The 18,778-nt window shown below is 43.8% G+C and overlaps 2 protein-coding genes across 9 annotated transcripts in view; one reads left to right on the top strand and one right to left on the bottom strand.

Annotated features, from left to right (window-relative positions):
• PLAC9 (placenta associated 9) overlaps window positions 1–18,778 on the bottom strand; it is a 57,592-nt gene that overhangs the window by 21,793 nt on the left and 17,021 nt on the right. The window lies entirely within an intron of this gene.
• Window positions 10,160–18,778, top strand: part of SRR (serine racemase) — a 35,761-nt gene continuing 27,142 nt past the window's right edge. Inside the window, exons 1-3 of one of the 6 annotated variants that reach the window (XM_081191319.1) lie at window positions 10,160–10,363; window positions 10,542–10,641; window positions 14,130–14,156. In XM_081191319.1, the coding sequence (XP_081047445.1) occupies window positions 10,315–10,363; window positions 10,542–10,641; window positions 14,130–14,156 (176 nt within the window). In that variant the 5' untranslated portion in view covers window positions 10,160–10,314. Of the gene's footprint in view, window positions 10,364–10,541; window positions 10,642–10,876; window positions 11,334–14,129; window positions 14,157–18,778 lie in introns of those variants that run through there. The other 5 variants (XM_081191324.1, XM_081191321.1, XM_081191320.1 and 2 more) reach the window with 5 other exon arrangements.

Below are 18,778 nucleotides of genomic sequence, written 5' to 3'. Positions count from 1 at the left end.
GAAAATGGCAGGTTGCTGTTAAAGGTACAGAAGCAGGACCTGTGAAAAGGGGTTGTCAGCCCAGCTCCTTTACAGGATGCTGAGTGAAAGGAAAGCAGGTGTGCCATAGCTGCTCACCTTATTCTTCTTATTTACCTATACAGGCAGATATATGGTTCTCTCTGTGCCCATTTTATCCTGCAACACTATACCCCGTGCCGGGGTGTATTATGATGAAGGGCAGGCTATAAATACGCCTAATCATCAAACAACCCTGCGAGGCAGGTCAGGCTGACAGCGTCTGGCTCAAGAGTCACTCCCTGTTCCACTTCTGTCTGAAGGGTGCCTGCGAGGAGAAGGGGAGATTGTGGGGAGAGGTGGTAGTAGCTGCATGTAGGAGAAGTGCCGAGCAACCAGGCCCTAGCAGCTGGGAGAGCAGCACCTGTAGCTCTCTGGATGCTATTGGACTCTATCATAATTTCTGACTGCTGCCTGAGTTAGCCAATGGGAGTTTGGAAAGCCAGAGTTTCCTCCGGTCTAGAAGCTGGTGTTTGGCGTTGATGGTGACCAGCTGCAAAGGAAGGCAGGCCTTCTTTCTCTTTAATGGTTGCGTAGGAAAGAGATTTTCAGCAAGTACAGTTTTCTTACCCTGTAATGACAAGCTAGGATTCGCACTTTACACATGCACTTTACACACGCACAGGAACCCTGTCCTCCTGTACAAACATCTGTTCATGCTATGGGCTGTGCATAGTCAAAGAAGTGTGAGTTCAGCTTTACATAGATAGCTGACATTGATAATCAGAAATCTGGAAGATGCCCTAATACATACACACACACAATTGGGTATGTATATACATGCATATATATACCGTATTTTTTTGTGTACAACATGCCCCTATGTATAAGACGGCCCCTATTTTGGGGGCCTCCAATTTAAGAAAATGAGGGGAGATGGGCCAGAGTTGTTGAGCTTTTCTTGGAAGGGAATGCTGAAAATAACTCGCCAGACTGACAATCGCACTCATCACAGAAGCCGCAAAGTATCTGCCTACTCGCCACCAGCAGCCGGCAAGCGCACGCCCAATTGCTGCTGCAGTAGCCAGTCCACAGCAGCCCTTGCCACAGCCACTAATCACCCACCCAATCGCCGCTGACAAGCTCCTGCTCGCGGCTGCAGCCAATCGCCCGCCCCCCTCTGCACTATCCGTGTATAAGATGACCCCCGATTTTGAACATTATTTTAGAGTAAATAAATAAATAAATAGAGAAAAGTACAGTACACACAAACACACGATTGGGTACTAGTAGAAAAATACTGCCTTTTCATATCAGCTTATTCATCACCATCTTTATCATGTTTGCAGAATAATCCTAAAGCCAAGATTGGTCAAGCTCACCTTATCGCTCTATCTCAGCCAAATGACTAACGTCTGACAACATTGTGTGCTAGACATTCATGGATTACTGTGGAAGACCCCTTGGGGGTCAAAATGTGCTTGGTCTTTTTGTTGTTTAATCATTTAGTCGTGTCCGACTCTTCGTGACTCCATGGACCAGAGCACGCCAGTCCCTCCTATCTTCCACTGCCTCCCGCAGTTTGGTCAAACTCATGCTGGTAGCTTCGAGAACACTGTCCAACCATCTCATCCTCTGTCGTCCCCTTCTCCTTGTGCCCTCCATCTTTCCCAGCATCAGGGTCTTTTCCAGGGAGTCTTCTCTTCTCAGGAGGTGGCCAAAGTATTGGAGCCTCAGCTTCACAACCTGTCCTTCCAGTGAGCACTCTGGGCTGATTTCCTTAAGAATGGATAGGTTTGATCTTCTTGCAGTCCATGGGACTCTCAAGAGTCTCCTCTAGCACCATAATTCAAAAGCATAAATTCTTTGGCAATCAGCCTTCTTTATGGTCCAGCTCTCACTTCCATACATCACTACTGGGAAAACCATAGCTTTAACTATATGGACCTTTGTTGGCAAGGTGATGTCTCTGCTTTTTAAGATGCTGTCTAGATTTGTCATTGCTTTCCTCCCAAGAAGCAGGCGTTTTTTAATTTCGTGACTTCTGTCACCATCTGCAGTGATCGTGGAACCCAAGAAAGTAAAATCTCTCACTGCCTCCATTTCTTCCCCTTCTATTTGCCAGGAGGTGATGGGCCCAGTGGCCATGATCTTAGTTTTTTTGATGTTGAGCTTCAGACCATATTTTGTGCTCTCCTCTTTCACCCTCATTAAAAGTTTCTTTAATTCCTCCTCACTTTCTGCCATCAAGGTTGTGTCATCTGCATATCTGAGGTTGTTGATATTTCTTCTGGCAATCTTAATTCCGGCTTGGGATTCATCCAGCCCAGCCTTTCGCATGATGAATTCTGCATATAAGTTAAATAAGCAGGGAGACAATATACAGCCTTGTCGTACTCCTTTCCCAATTTTGAACCAATCAGTTGTTCCATATCCAGTTCTAACTGTAGCTTCTTGTCCCACATAGAGATTTCTCAGGAGACAGATGAGGTGATCAGGCACTCCCATTTCTTTAAGAACTTGCTATAGTTTGCTATGGTCGACACAGTCAAAAGCTTTTGCATAGTCAATAAAGCAGAAGTAGATGTCTTTCTGGAACTCTCTAGCTTTCTCCATAATCCAGTGCATGTTTGCAATTTGGTCTCTGGTTCCTCTGCCCCTTTGAAATCCAGGTTGCACTTCTGGGAGTTCTCGGTCCACATACTGCTTAAGCCTGCCTTGTAGAATTTTAAGCATAACCTTGCTAGCGTGTGAAATGAGTGCAATTGTGCGGTAGTTGGAGTACTCTTTGGCACTGCCCTTCTTTCAAAATGAAGCAGGGCATAGGCTAATAGAGTTCTGCCAAGAGAACAAGCTGGTCATCACAAACACTCTTTTCCAACAACACAAGAGATGACTCTACACATGGACATCACCAGATGGGCAGCATCAAAATCAGATTTATTATATTCTCTGCAGCCAAAGATGGAGAAGCTCTATACAGTCAGCAAAAACAAGACCTGGAGCTGACTGTGGCTCAGATCATCAGCTTCTTATAGCAAAATTCCAGCTTAAACTGAAGAAAGTAGGAAAAACTACTGGGCCGGTAAGATACAATCTAAATCAAATCCCTTACGAATACACAGTAGAAGTGATGAACAGGTTTAAGGATTTAGATTTGGTGGACAGAGTGCCTGAGGAACTATGGATGGAGGCTCGTAACATTATACAAGAGGCAGCAACGAAAACCATCCCAATGAAAAGGAAATGCAAGAAAGCAAAGTGGCTGTCCAACGAGGCCTTACAAATAGCGGAGGAGAGAAGGCAAGCAAAATACGAGGGAGATAGTGAAAGATACAGGAAATTGAATGCTTGGTCTTTAGCATGAATCTAATCATTGCACGGTACATCAGCTCAGCACTGACACATCATTCTCTATTGTTGAGAACATAATTTCTTGGTTTTAGGAATTTCATTCATATTCTGAGTTGGGGCGGGGTGTCTGCCTGGATGATATCTGTGAATCCCTTCCAGGCCTGTGATGTAAATCCCATCAAAAAGGCTGTGTCAAGATAACGGCTTTGGCTGCTAGGTATGTACCACAATTTAGCATAAACAAAGAAGTTCCCCTGTGCCATAGAACAAATGGGTAGACCTTTTCCCCTCAGGCCTTCACCCCACCCCCTCACCTAGCTGCTATGTAGGAAAAGTATCTGTGTATGTGTGTGAGAGAGATACCCTCCAACATTTCTCCAGTGGAAATAGGGATGTCCTATTCAATAATAACAATTATAATAATTTTATGTGCTACCCATCTGACTGGGTTTCCCCTGCCACTCTGAGCAGCTTCCAACATATATAAAAGCATAGTAAAAGTATACAAGGCTGCCTTCAGATATCGTCTAAAGTATAGTTACTTATCTCCCTGGGTTGAGAGTCACATAACTGCACACCCTCCAACATTTCTCCAATAAAAATAGGGACATCCTAAGGAAAAGTGGGACATTCCAGGATCAAATCAGAACCCAGGATGGACTCTGTAAATCTGGGACTGTCCCTGGAAAATATGGAGACTTGGGGGGTCTGGTGTTTTGTGTGTGGGAGGGAGGGGGGGAGGGAAGCTGGCTAGAATCTGTAGAGAGACATGCCTTGTTTTGCTCTGTTCTGGACCTTTGGCTCCCCTGAAAACCTAAAAGGGAAGCAAGGTCTTAGGGGGTGTTGTAATACCACCCATCTTACATGCAGGTTGTATATATGTGTAAATAAAACCCTATATCCTAAAGACACAATAGTCTCTGCTGACTTGCATTCCAAGGAAACCAGACTTCTGGGACCCCTGGAGTCTGTCACTGCTCAGAGACTGAGGTGGCATTTAACAATATGTCTAATGTACATTCAGAGTTCAACTCCCAACAGCCCCAGACAGCTTGGCTGATGGTTGCGGGTGACGGGAGTTGGAGGGCCATGAGTTTTCCTAACCCTGAACGAGCCCAATGGCATAGACACCGCAAAACAACTCGCTGTATAGTCACATGTCTAAGAACAACTGGCCTGCATAACGATGCATATAACTACCTAATGAGAACCATGTGTCATGAAGGGAAGGGGCACTGGGAGGCCTCCCTGAAGAGCCAAGTCTGTTCAAACACAATACGGCTTGTACTACGCTGAGACATCCTGCCAGCAGCGAGTGAGTCAGCCTTCTGAAAAAATTTCTTTGGGGCTTTTCAGTGCCAATATCTGGTGCTAAGTATTGTTTGCCGAAGCTGAGAAAAGCTACACTGGTTCCAGGCCTGCTCTTCAGGACTGCTTGAAGAAAGGTGGGGCTTTGTAGTGACAAAGTACGGTCTGTTTTCTGTTTTTAAACTTCCCAAACTGAGCCCAAAGTTGAAGGCTGTGTAACACACATGCTTCCTTTCTGTTGTGTGACCATATGCCATCAGCTGCCTGTGTCCACTTCAGTAGGACAAATACCGAAGTTGTTTAGAGGTGGATCTCCTAGACCAGTGTTTCCCAAACTTGGGTCTCCAGCTGTCTTTGGATTACAACTCCCATCATCCCCAGCTAGCAGGACCAGTAGCCAGGGATGATGGGAACTGCACTCCAAAACCTGCTGGAGACCCAAGTTTGGGAAACCCTGTCCTAGATGATGGGCAGTGCCCAACATTTGCTTCCTGAGACGGCACCTGAATCACATTGGTGATGCAACCCTTGAAAAATGGTTTCTTTGGAAGGTCCAGTCACAGCAGAGAAGGGTGGGCATGCATTTGCAACAAATCCAATGTGCATAACACGGATGGGGTATGTTTTATAGGTTCCAAGATCAGGTTCCAAGCCCATGGTCAATATGTGCTTGCATTTTTGCGGTACTTTTCACTGACATTTGGGCAATAGTTAGACATAGAAACGGAGGTGCAGTGAGAATACCTGGGTTGGTCCAAAGTCAGCTAGCAGCAGACTTCGCATCAAATACACGTCAACTCTTCCTCTATTTCAAAGAAGCCAGTTGCGGCTAATGTTGTGAGTGCAGCTGCCCTCCTAACCCTGCCATCATTGCTGCTTACCTGGACTTGGCAGGGTCAGAGCAGCGGCAAAGTTGGAGCTGTGCAAGTAAATGGGTGGGACCACTGCCACTAATTTGGAGTTCTCACAAAGCCCTGATCTTGACGCTGCCCCACCCTCGACCCATCCAGCAACACTGGTGTCAGGAGGGCAGCTCCACCCCACTGCAGTCACCACTGCTACATCTCAAGCTTATTGGAACTTACTTGGGAGTAAATCAAGTACTGTATTGGGCCGAACATAAGCCGCACCCGCAAATAAGCTGCACCTTTAAAATTCAAGACTTATTTCTGGTGCAAGCTGCCTCCTGGCACTGCCGCCCTGAATGGGGGATGGCTGGCTCTCGGTGCCCTGCTTCCCAAGCCAGCGCCCGGTTTCTAGCATTCTGGGCGCCTGCCTCCTGGCACTACGGCCTCCCAGCGCTCCTGGCACAAGGTACCCAAGCCGGCGTCCAGGGAGGCTTTGGCGCTGCGGGCGGGCTGTGCACCATTGTCCCACACCCCGATGGCACTCCTGGGCAGCTGTTTCAGCAGCAAGGTCATAAGGATAAGCCGCACTTAACTTTTCACAATCGGAATTTGGGGGGAAAGTGCACCATATATATGGGCCAATACAGTGTAAGATTGAGTTGGAGACACTGGCCAGCTGCTCTGAGCAGCTCTCGGGGCAGAGCTTGCCCCAAAAGTTACCAAACTGTACAACTAAAGAAAATAACATGGGGGAGAGACGACAGCTTTGCCTCCTTGCTTTCTGGGAAATGACTTATAAGTAAACCCCAAAACAAAACAGCCAAACAGTTAGTTGATTCCCTGGCTGACAGGCTGCTGAAAGTCTTAATCCAGATTTAATTTCCCTTTTCTCTTGGTTCAGTCCATCCAGAGTACGAGTTCTGGAGTGGCACTAAGCTGGTCGTGAAGATTGCTTTTAAACGCAGAGTGAACTGTGATTCAAAGCTAAGTCGGTCTAATTGGACACAGCTGGAAGAAGGGGAAAGGGATTTAGATCAATAGGAGTCTAGAACAGCCTAAGAGACTTTGAATGTTTAAGCCTGCAGCTACTTACACTGATTGGAAAGGAAAGAAGTTTAGGTATTCCATTTTGACAGCCCTGATGGATTGTGTAAGGCAGAGGTTTTCAACGTTTTTGAGTCCACAGCTCCCTTGACCAACTACATTATTTCTGTGGCATCCCTGTGGGGCTCAGGAGCCCAGTTATGTCACACCCCTTGCCTGCAGAGCTGGCAGCCTCTCACTCTTTTTCCAACACCCTCCCTTGGGGTGTTCCCTCAGCCTCCTCTCCAATTCCACCCCTGGTCTCTGAGCTGCCTCCCCTATGTCAGAGAGGTTCCCTCTTCAGTTGTTGGGGAAATATACTCTTTTTATTTCGTACCTATGAGCTTTAAGCCCACAGTTCAGTGACACCCTTGGCTCCAGGTGAAACCAAGAGAGTTTGCTGCTTGGGTTGGTCAGGAAAAGGGTATTTTCTCAGAGGTATTTTCCCTCTGAAAAGATAGGTACCCTAAGATGCTTGTAACAATGAGCTACATTCCTAGATTTTGGTCTTTTTTCTGCCCTGCTACTAGTCCGTCCTGGTTTTAGCTACCTGGAACAACACAGGATTTTTAAAAAATTTATTTTTAAGTGCCCTGTACCAATTAAAAACCTTTCCCTATCATGTTTTGTGCTTGAACCATGTGTCAGCACTGGCAGGGGAAATAGGGACATTCCAGGATCAGACCAGAAGCTTTCATCATTCCAGGACTGTCCCTGGAAAATCGAGACACTTGGAGGGTGTGCAAGTGGTAGTATTTAGTTCCATGCTGTGAATAGCTTCAGAGGCTGATTTGTACTTGTGTAGATCAAGTTAAAGAGCTGGACCACACACACACACACACACACACACACACACACACACACACACACCCGAATGGCTGGCAGCCGTATCTGGACCTCCTACACTGCTTTCTGTTCCTGCCTAAAGTTGATCATTGTCTCCAGAGACCACCACTTCTGGATTTGAATGTTGTCCCAGATTACGGGCACCATGCCTTTCCCCTTTGGGGAGTCATCTCAGCCTGGCCTGCTCATTCAGACATGAATCCTGGCCTACATTGACCCTGCATTTGGCTTCACCTTTCGGTGCCTGTTCAATCTCTCTGTCCCCTGATCTTGTTGACCCTGATCCTCTCAAGGCCACTTACACACTTACTCTTAGCAGCCCGCAGAGATTCACAGATCAGAAAGCAAGCTGGCCCGGTTATCTTTCCCAATTGGTTCTGTAACCATCTAGGTGGAGGCGGACATTCTGAGAACTCTTCTACATGCCTTTATCTCATTGGAAAATCATGGTGTTTGATAAAGTGGAAGCATCTTTTGCTGTGCTGAAGGCTTTGGTAATAACTGGCCACAGGGGTCATTCATTGTCAAAGGAACAGACAGCAGAATCACATGGGAAAGCTTAGCAGGATCAGGCTTTAAATAGCCAGCGTCCTCCCAGTGTGTCTGCAAACACACCCCTTCCTTGTGAAATGTAGAAGCAAAGAGAAGAACCAGCCATACTATGAGGAGATGGTCCATATGGCACCTGAGCTGACTAATATATGTGCAAGCAATTTACTGAAATGTGTGGTGAAACATCCAAGAAGGGGAAAGCTAATGTGGGTTATAGCAGTTAGAATACCAAGGTAGGACAAGGGAGAGTTGGGTTCAAATCCCTGCCCAGTCACGAAGCTCACTGATATTATAATCTTTTACATCGGGGTTGGGGAACTTCAAGCCCTGTGGCCAAATGAGGTCCTCCAGCTCACTTATGATCCTTTCCATGCCACACCCATTTCCCCAGCCACACTTTTAATCTGGTTGGAATGTTTCCTTGAATTTTGATAGTTTGAGAATGTTTTTCTTAGCTACCTGGGGCACACAGGCGGGAAACATCAGAGAGAATAGGAATGTGTTCTAACTTGAGGGTTACTCCCAGTAAGTTGATCTGGTTCTCAAAAACTTTTGCAATTGAATAAGAAGATATTAAACCCAAGAGAGCTTATGGCTCATATCAGCGTCCAACCATTTATCTATCCCTAGGCTGCTGTGATCTCTTAATGGGACAAAGTACAAATGTGTGAGTCTGCTGTGTAATATTATTAGTTGTGCAGAATGGGCTTCTTTCTCTTAATGAAGGTCCTGATTAGAGCTGGGCAATATATCAACATTGTGATATACCACCAGCTAAACATCACAATATACCGTTATATCACAATGTCTGAAATAAGGATGGAGATATGGCTGACTTCACGTTTTTCCCACATCATGGTTTCTGAATAGCATACACAGACACAGAAACACACACACACACACACACACACACACACACACACAAGATTCACGATATATTGCCAGGTCAAAAATAATGAAACCAATATTATGGTGTGGACTTCAAGCTGGCTTTGGACAATATATCAATATATCGCCCAGCCCTAGTCCTCATTAATGATATCTGAGACCCGTGACTACTCCAAGCCACTGAAGCTTGTATCCAACCCCAACTGGTTGTAAGCTTGGAAATATAGTTTGAATGAATGCAGGCAGAAGTTAGAATACAAATTGAATTGAGAGCTTGCAGAAGCTGTTGCCAAGAGATTTCCAGGTGGCAGAAGTAGCTTGCCAAGATCTTGGGGTGCTTCATGGCTTTTGGTACAGGATTACTACTGCTTGCTTGCTTGCTAGCATGCATGCATGTATGCTTCTTTCCCATCTGTTGTGCACCTGTATGTTTTGTAAACAAACAGCTTGTTCCAAAAAGCACCATAAGACTCCAGTACTGTACCTTTACCATACAAAGGAGGCCAATGCTATAAAGTTGAAACTGTCTGTCAGTAAAGGGAGTGTGAATGGGCAATATGTACTGGGCAATATGTACAAGTAATTGCCTGGCAGAAGTTCATTTGGGATGGATGGAGGTGGAGGCCAGACTGAAGTTCGTTTTTTGGGCATCAATAGAAAGTGCACCAGGATAATCTGACACCAACCAATAATAGTATTAGTAACAAAGGAAGGATGCTGAATTTCCTAAGGCAGCATATAAAGGAAAAGGGCAGTGAGAAAGTCCAGATTAATTCTTTAGCAAAGACTGTCCTGGTTGCGGAGAGGATTTGAGCAGGATTACAGTACAGAGAGAGCAGGGTCAGCATTAGGGAAATATTCTGAAAGTCGATTGTTTGTTTTCCAACTGTCCCACGAGATTAAAAAGAAAAATCGTTTGTTACTAGACATACTGAAAGCAAGACTTATATTGTTTATATATAATGGTGGTGTAACACTGTCTCCTGAAAGAATTATGAAAGGCAAATCTGGTCAGTTAAAGGCATGAAGAACAGGGTAAGAGGATTTCCCAGCAGCAATAGGGTATGACAGGTGGGAATGAAAGGAAGGCCAGTACAATAATAGCTCCTTTACCCTTTATCTACCATTAAGAAGATGAACAGCTCCGACTATGGCTAGTTAATTTTAAACCCAGGATGGCAACTCAGCACCTTCCAGATTCAGCTCGTCAGTATCACCATATTAGTGAAACACTGTTTGTCAAAAATAATGACCTAAAACTGCCTTGGTGGTCTTTGCATTTTTCTCTAGAAAAAGGGAAACTTGAAGGAAACTTGGGTCAAGACAGACAACGTGTAGAAGCACCTACCATCTCCCCAGATGTTGAAAGGGGCTGAGCAATTTTGTCTCCTCCTCAATCTCTGTGTCCTCTTCTCATTTTTTCCCCCTTTGCGGAGCAATGAGAGACAGAGCTAATCAACAAGAGCTGCAGCACAGATATGGCCTAAGTATGACTTTATGGTTTGCTGCATGAATATGACAGTGTCAGCTCTGTGTGTCCTTACATTCTCTGAGATCTATAAGCCGATTTGTGTGCAGTCTGTTACCAAATTATAACCGTGTTCCAAGAACGGTTAAACTTTGTGACTTTTTGTGAATTTAAGAATGATTTCTCTTATTTTGCAGATATCCATGGCTGGGCTGTTTTCTCCAACTCTCAGTTCTTCATGGTAGGGTGGGAAGCTGTTGTGCCAACATTCCTTAAATTTGCTCTGCAAAAGCACTGGTAAGCATACATTGGAAGTGCAATGTTTGGACTCTTCTGCTCATTTCATTTCCTAGAAAGAGACACTTTGCAGCTTTGCAACAAACCACAATATCGTTCTTCAGCTCAGCAGTGAACATCTAAAGCTTTAAACATTCAGCTAACTGAATGCCAGCGAAGTATAATCCAGGGCCTAACTCAAATTGACAGGGACAGGTTGGCCTGTGAAATAATCTCTTTAAATAGTAGCAGCCAATCCTCAAAGTCGTTTCTTTGTCCCATCTTGAGTGGGAGGACGTCTTTCAGCAGCCTGTTCGCCAGGCAGACTGCTTTGCTGCCCTTCCTGACAGTATTTGGAAAGGCAAGTTTTGCTCATTGGCTGGGACTCCTACCTTTCAATAACAACCAAGACATTGCTATGAATTTTGCTGCACAATTTCTCTACTCCAGGGTTTTTAAGAACCGAACTCCCAGGGAATGCTTCAGAGAAGAAGAAGAATATGACCCTTTCTGGCAAAGGTTGGAGAATGTTGCCATGTGACGTAGACCTAGAGTGTTGATTTCTTCCCCTTAGGAATTATGGAAAGTCCTAGGTTTGTGTCTGGGGCCAAGCCACTGGCCGTCGCCTCCTCTGGATCCTTCCTGCCTCCTTATGGTGCAGTAGTTGGAGTATTGCTTCACTTCTTTGTTTATTTCATTGCCATGCTTTATAGGTAATGATGATGATAATATGTTCTTCTACTTTATCTGCTCCTAATTCCCAAGTAACTGCAGTCTGTGTGTTTATTTTCAAACAGTGGGCAAAAACCATTAACTCTTGAATAAATTGCTAGAATTCAAGGCGCCATCAAGAATTAGATGTGTTTTATTGTGCCTACAAATTAATTCTTGTGGATTTGCTTTAAATCTCTGGATCTTTTGACCTCTTGTTGTAAAGGTTCTGTTGAAAATGCGCGGCAACAGCCCAACAGAAATATCAGTAAATGGTACTTATCTCATGGGTTGTATTCAGTTTTAGATGCATTCCTTTAGCTGTTGTCATGATCACATTAGAAGTATATTTTGACGGGAATTTATGGATCTGCTTAAAGCTAATTGTATTACAGCAGTGTCCAGAGTCTTCAGTTGAGCTTAAGAAGCCTTGTGGAATGTTCAAGACATTTATTTGTCTCCCAGACTTCAGGTCCAAAGACCTAAAAAGTTAGGATAATGCATAAACATTTGAAAGATCAAATCCCAACTTTCCTTGTAATGTGCATGGAGCTAGAAGTAGTGCAGTTGAAGATGCTCTCATGTAAGCCATTCAAATTGCCATTATGTAATGGATGCTTCCACACTAGAACCATTTAGCACTGCTGAGGCATTAGCTGGAAGAATTAAAACTAGATGTACACAGCATTTAATACAGTGTCAAATTATCTAGCAACGCCCATACCCATTGCCAAAATCCTTCCTTCCGTAATGTCTATTCACAAGTAAATTGCATCCAGCGAAGGTCCCCCTGGTAACTTCAACTGACGTTTATAGTTTTTAGGATCAGCTGGTTGTATTACTGCCTATTATCATTTAGTAGTATTATATTGATATAGTATATCACTCAGAGCACCTCACATTCTTTCAGACTGTACAGTGTGATAATTACATGAGTAAAATGATAGACATTATTTTAAGATCAATAAAATCTAAAAGAGCAAAATTAGTCGAAAAACAGCAGGGATGACAAAAGTCAGTTGGAATAAAATATAGCGTCATTTCTGTATTTAAAATAAGAACATAAGACGAGCCGGCTGGATCATGCCAATGGCCCATTTAGTCCAGGATCCTGTTCTCACAGTGGTCCACCAGATCCCTGTGGGAAGCTCAGGACCCGAGGACAACAGCGCTCCCCCCTCCTGCTGCTTCCAGCAACTGGTATTCAAAAGCATATTGCCTCAAACAGTGAACGTGGATCGTGGTCATGGTGGCTAGTGGCCACTGGTAACTTTATTCTCTATGAATTTGTCTAATCTTCTTTTAAAGCCATCCAAATTGGTGGCCACCACTGTCTCCTGTGGGAGGAAATTTCAGCTTTAAGTATGCACTGTGGGAAGAAGTCTTTTTTTGTTGTTGTCTGCCCTGAATCTTCCAATGTACCCCTTCATTGGATGACCCTGAGTTCTAGTGCTATGAAATGGAAAAGCTTTTCTCTTTCCAGATTCTCTACACAATGTATAATTTTGTACATTTCTATCATGTTTCCTCTTTCTCACCTAATATTGAAGAAGAAGAATTTGTAATTAAACATCCCCACTGACACACAGGAACTAACATCGGACAATTCTCAGGAACAGAAACGGGCACGGGGGAGAGGTTATTCAATGGGAAATTGATCACTAATCCCTCAGTTTGGATAGGAAGCACTAAAATAGTCTAGATTTCCAATGGGGAGCTGTGTTATTTAAAGGCACAGGAGCCAATAGTACTAGTGATGAATAACAAATTGCCTGTGAATTGTTCTTTCATGTACACACACAAAGGCACACACAAAATGGGGGAAAGCCTCAATATCAGGTCTGCTCCACAAGGCTTACTGGCCTCCTCATTCCTTCTTGTGTGTAAGTGCAAAATATCACTTTTTCCTATAAAAATGGTAGAAAACAAGTAATTAAAGTCCAAAATAGAACCTGACTGAGTCTATATAAAACTAGAATCTTCCTTGCTTTATATCTTGTTGATCGGAGCTCAGAGATTACTAGCATTGTTATTGGCATCGGTCTTGTCTCGAGAGACAATGGAGTGCGCCTCCAGAGGTGAAGTAAAACCGCTGGAGAATCACAGCGCCTGCTGTGGCTGCAGAGACTGGTAATTTGTAACTGCTGCCTCCTGCATTGTTTTTGCTGTATTAGCAGTACCAGAGTGACCTTTCCAGGACACAAGCCTGGGCAGTGTGTACTGGGGTCATGGGCTGCCCAGTCTGCAAGACCCTCTCTCAGCCTTGCTGATGTAGTCCAAAGGAAAGCAGAGCAATACATTTAGCACCAGCTTGGCTGCAGGAGTAGGTGGAAAGAGGCGTACAAGGCACCATCCAACCATTTTAGGGACTTTACTCTGGATTTGTGTAGGGTTTGCTCCTTAGCCTTTTATTCTCCCAAAGATATCCTGCAAGGCAGTGGGTAGATTACTAATGAACAGCCTGTTAATTGCCCCTCAAATAACCTCTTGTAAGTGCAGTACTTTTGAGTACACATTATAAGAGGATCTTGCTGGATATGATAGTGCTATATTAAATGCTTATATGAAATCTTCATTTTAATTTAACATTCAGCTAATTATTAAAAAGCAGTGTCCCTCAGCAGTACTAAATGGGGCTCTGATGTGGAAGCAAACGTGGTATCTGACAGGCTGTTATAGGACTTTAGCATCTTTCCCGTTCTGCCAGGAGTAGGAGAGCTGGCTGCTAATGTATTGATTTCTTTCACTCCTTTATTGCCTTTTGTACCCATGTGGATTTTCTGTGTTTTCTTCCTCAGCTTTGCAAAGAAGCTATTTGCAAAAAAGTAGGTTTTAAAATCGCATTGCATGTTTTACTAATCCCACTAAAACTGAAATGGAAAAAATATAGGCACGTCTCCAAGTTCTATTATGCTTGCATATTTAACAAACAAACAAACAAAAAACAAACAAACAATCCCCTCAAACATAGTCCCATGCACTGGAAACAGTGAGACTTACTTCTGAATTAAACACATAGGATTTTGTTTTAGTGTGCTGGGATTATACATCAGCTCAATTACTGATTAATAAAGTTGACTATCCAATATACTTTCAGTTTGTTAATTTAAAACCTTTCACCAGAATTATGCATCTACAATCAAGGCCTTTAAGCAATAACCTCAGTGTGACAAGATCCTCAGTGGACTCTTGTTTTGTTTAGGCCTTCTTAAAAAGCGGAACAGGGTGATTTCACCCTGTGACATTGCTCTAGGCAGAGCTTTGTCTAGAGCAGGAGTGGGCAGGCTTGTGGGATCTACTTTGGGGTTTTTTACTAGAACCTTGAGATCCACCAAGCAGAGTCATATACAAGAGACCATTCCACATCCCAAAACTTAGAACAAATCATTTTGAAATCCCAACATATTAAAAAAAACACATCCATGGCCCGATAGTCTACTTTGTATTCTGCATAGAACTATATGACACATTTACTGCTGTCTCTTGAGTTTCCTTGCTGTTTGGTCTCACTGGAGTAGTTTATTAATGTAGCCATGTGTGCTGTGCATATGTATGATATGACACTGAATTTTACTATGTTAGACTAACATGGCTATCCTTCTGGAATCCATCATGTTTGCGTGTCGAGGTCCCCAAGACACCCCCCAACAAAACACAAGTGACACATTATTTTTGTTTAAGGTTTTTGGCATTAAATTACAATTATTAAATTACAAGCAATATGAGTGGTTGCTTAGGCATTGGTTGCGACTATCTGACCCCGAACGGGGACAGTCTGACATTCGTACACCTGCGAAGTCAGAAAAGGGTAAGACACCCAGGGAGAGAGACGGGACTGGGAACCATGCCTCACCTCTCCCTAAATGCTTCCGGGGGCTCTTGTGTGGCCCTAGCCCCTTGACAGGGTTCGGACAAAAGCATGGCGAGCCCTGGGTTCCTTTAACGGAAAACCCTTGCAGCAGCGCTTTTGGAGGGGCAGGCACAGCCAAATCCATACCCCTCCACCAACCAATTCCCAAACCAATGCCTAACCGCAACCTTACAAGTTGTGACGATTTGCTACGCAGTAGGCAAAAACCAAATGGCACCAGCCAGTCAGCCAAATGGACAAAATTCCTACCGGGCCCCTGCCCCAAATGCAGACGACCCCATGACAGGCATAGCAAGGTCAAGCGAACAGCCTAAAATAGGAAGGGTGGGAGGGTGATCCGATGCACGCAGCGAAAAGAGGAAGCTCAATGCTGCGTGCAGGGCATTTAAAGACTAGGGCTGTCAATCAAAAAATGGCAACATATAATTCTCCCCAGCAACAGCCAGGCCTCTGCTAATGGTGGCCAAACTCTTTCCCGCCCAGCAACGGCTGGCTGTCTTGCTAGCCCCCACTCCATGAAGGAGAACACGCTTTGTGGAAATGTGACTAGAGTGGTACCCACTCAAGGCCTTCTCCAGAGCTGACAGCAGCAGTTAGAAGACTCAGATAGGGCTCACCAGAAGCATCATGGCTGCTTTTTATTGGACTTGCTTTATTTTGTATTTCCTTTCATTATTGATTTTTTAAAAACCATTGAAATTTGCAACTACTGTTCCTTGGCCCTGCATGATTTGCAGAGGAGTGGTAAGTGTGACAAGAACGCTCACCCATTTTCTGCATGCCACACCCTCCCACCACGTCTCAAATATGGGTTTGGAACAGAGGCTGGGGAGAAGTAACTGTGGTATGTCTGTATGCAGGGGTTGCACCTTCCACTTACTCCAACTTAGATGCATGTTGCACCCTTCTGGCACTAACTTGAATAGGAGGAGAAGTAGCAAGGCTTTTAAGATACAACGGCCAAGCAAAACACACAAGTCAGATTATGTGGTTCCTGGAGTATCTGATGCAGAGGAAGCTAATCCACAAACTGGCAAGCTGATCTACAACTCATATTTAAAATGAACAGGGCATCTCTTGCTACTGCTTGTAAAATGTGCATTTAACTTGCAGCTTGTGACGATGGTTGACATCACCATTGCTACTCCACTCCTGGAACACAGTCATTCATTTGATCATGAGCATGCATGGTTGTCTGTCATCTTGCAATCAAACTGATTCACTGCATGTATGTGCTGTATAGGGAGTAGTATAGGGAGAGTGTAAAAGATGGAATAGGCTCATTATTATAAATGAGCCAAAGAGAGTGTGATGTATTAAAGGCACTTGAGACAAATATTGTAGAACACAAGCCATTCCAATATTGTACTTTACCCTGGCCTTTGACCCCTGAGGTGTATGTTTTTGGGACTCACCCTATTCTTGCACCTGTGGTTTGTTTTAGACTGTTGCAATACTGTAGTTTAAATTATTTTAACCTGTCCCCGGATGTCATGTTCACAGGAGAGTCATGGAATGGCCCACAAGTGCAATTTTTAAGCTAGCCAAACCAAGAAAATAGTGACTAGATGGGATTGGTGCAGAAAGCCACAATATGTGCACAGAGACAACTATTGGATACTGTTTCCAGACAATAGAGAGTGTCAACTTCTGAGCTACTCAAACCAACAAATTCACCATGTATAGATTACTAGGTTAGATTCATGGAGTAAGCAAAAAGAAAAAGAAAAGTCCACAGAAACTACATTCTAACATCCATTCCGAGCTATAAATGATTTTCCAGAACACCTTCCAAGTTAGTCAAAGCAACCAGATTCACCAGTTCAACATGACTAGATTGGCTTCATGTAGTAAGCCGCAAACTTTTCACAGAAACCATATTCACATGCTGGTTACAGGTCATAAACAATGCTCTAGAAAAATGGCCCAGAACACCAACTTCTAGCCAAACCAATTAAACTCCCCAGTTACAGACAGCTAGATCAGCTTATACAGTAAGACACAGAACGTCCACAGAAACCATGTTCCAATTCCCAATCTTGGCAATAAAAGGTATTCTGGGGAAATGATCCAGAACATCGTCATCAATTAATTAAATTTCTATAATATCTTTTATCGGATGATCACAGGGCAAATTTCTATAGCTAGAGCTATAGATATAAAACACAACATAACAACAAACAGAAACAATACCCTCCCAGAGTTTAAAAGGTCGCAGATGGTTTAATTAGCCAAAGGCCTGAGAGAAGAGGAATCTTTCTGCCTGCCACTTAAACATATGTAACAAAGGCACCAAGCTAGCCTGCCTGGGGAGAGCATTCCACAAGCAGGGAGCCACCACAGAAAAGGCCTGTTCTCATGTTGCTGCCCTTCAGACCTCTGGTGAAGGAGGCACTTGAAGAGGGGCCTCAGATGATGATTGCAGGCTCCAGGTCGGTCGATTTGGATGTTATCAGTTATTAGGAAGTTTTGTGGCTTACTATATTACCCACCATCTGGCTCAATGTGACTTTTGACCTGGGTTTATTTGGATAGCTCAGAAGTGGGCTATTTTTATGGGACAACATTAATCCAAATGTGGTTTATGTGGTAGCTTTGTGGCTTTCATTTGTTTTCATGTAACTGGTAAATTGGGTTAGTTCATCTAGCATAGAAGTTGGCGCATCTGGCTGTATTTCCAGAATGCCGTTGAGTGCCCTGAACTGGCTATCCAAATTTGGTTTCTGAGGACGTTTTTGTGGTTTATTCAGTTCACAGTGTCATCACACAGCTATACTTCTCCATAACATCTGACTCAGGGGAGGTCGTATATGACCTGGAACATTATCTGGGTACAGTGGTGGACCAGATGAGGGCTAGTAAACTGAGCTTGAACACTGGGAAGACAGAGACTTGGTTACTATTTCTGGTTGTTAATAGAAGGTGCCGATATGATATTTTTCTATGGTTTATTACTGTGGATCATGGCATGAGTAAAAAGGTTGGCATAACTTAATATGACAGGAGATCCCCACTATGAACTTTCTTGACCCTGGTCCCAGACTGATCTCAAACGTGTCCTGGAAGGCATCGAGGAGACATATTGAGCTCCTAATACCTTGTATAAAGATCAGCCCATGTAATCTAGTTACCAGTGAAATCTAATCAACATCTCCTGCTAAAGAATGGTTGCTACACAGACAAAATGGTATGACAACTTTTTGTAGGATGCAAACAAGGACGACCAGTTTAGCTATTGCTCACCAGGATTATAATCTTTTACCTTTCAATTAAGCAGAATAAACAAAATAGGAAATAGGCAGGAAACTATGGGAAGAAACAATAGAATAGAATTATTGGAATTAGCCCCTCCAACCTTCTCCACTAGAATGCATTGACTAAAATTAGTACAAAACCCCTAAATTTTCAATGGTTGGTTAGCTCTCCAAGTTCCAACAAGGAACTTGGCACTCTTAAGGAACCAACACACACCCTTTCTCTTGAATGAGCCACAGAATGTGATTTCTGAGGAAGTTTTGTGATTTACTATATCTGTCTGTCTCATTATACCTGGTGAATTTGGCTGGTTTGAACAGC

The sequence above is a fragment of the Podarcis bocagei genome, assembly GCF_964188305.1.
Source record: "Podarcis bocagei genome assembly, chromosome: 4".
Lineage (NCBI taxonomy): Eukaryota > Metazoa > Chordata > Lepidosauria > Squamata > Lacertidae > Podarcis > Podarcis bocagei.
This window is presented reverse-complemented; position numbering and strand designations above follow the sequence as displayed.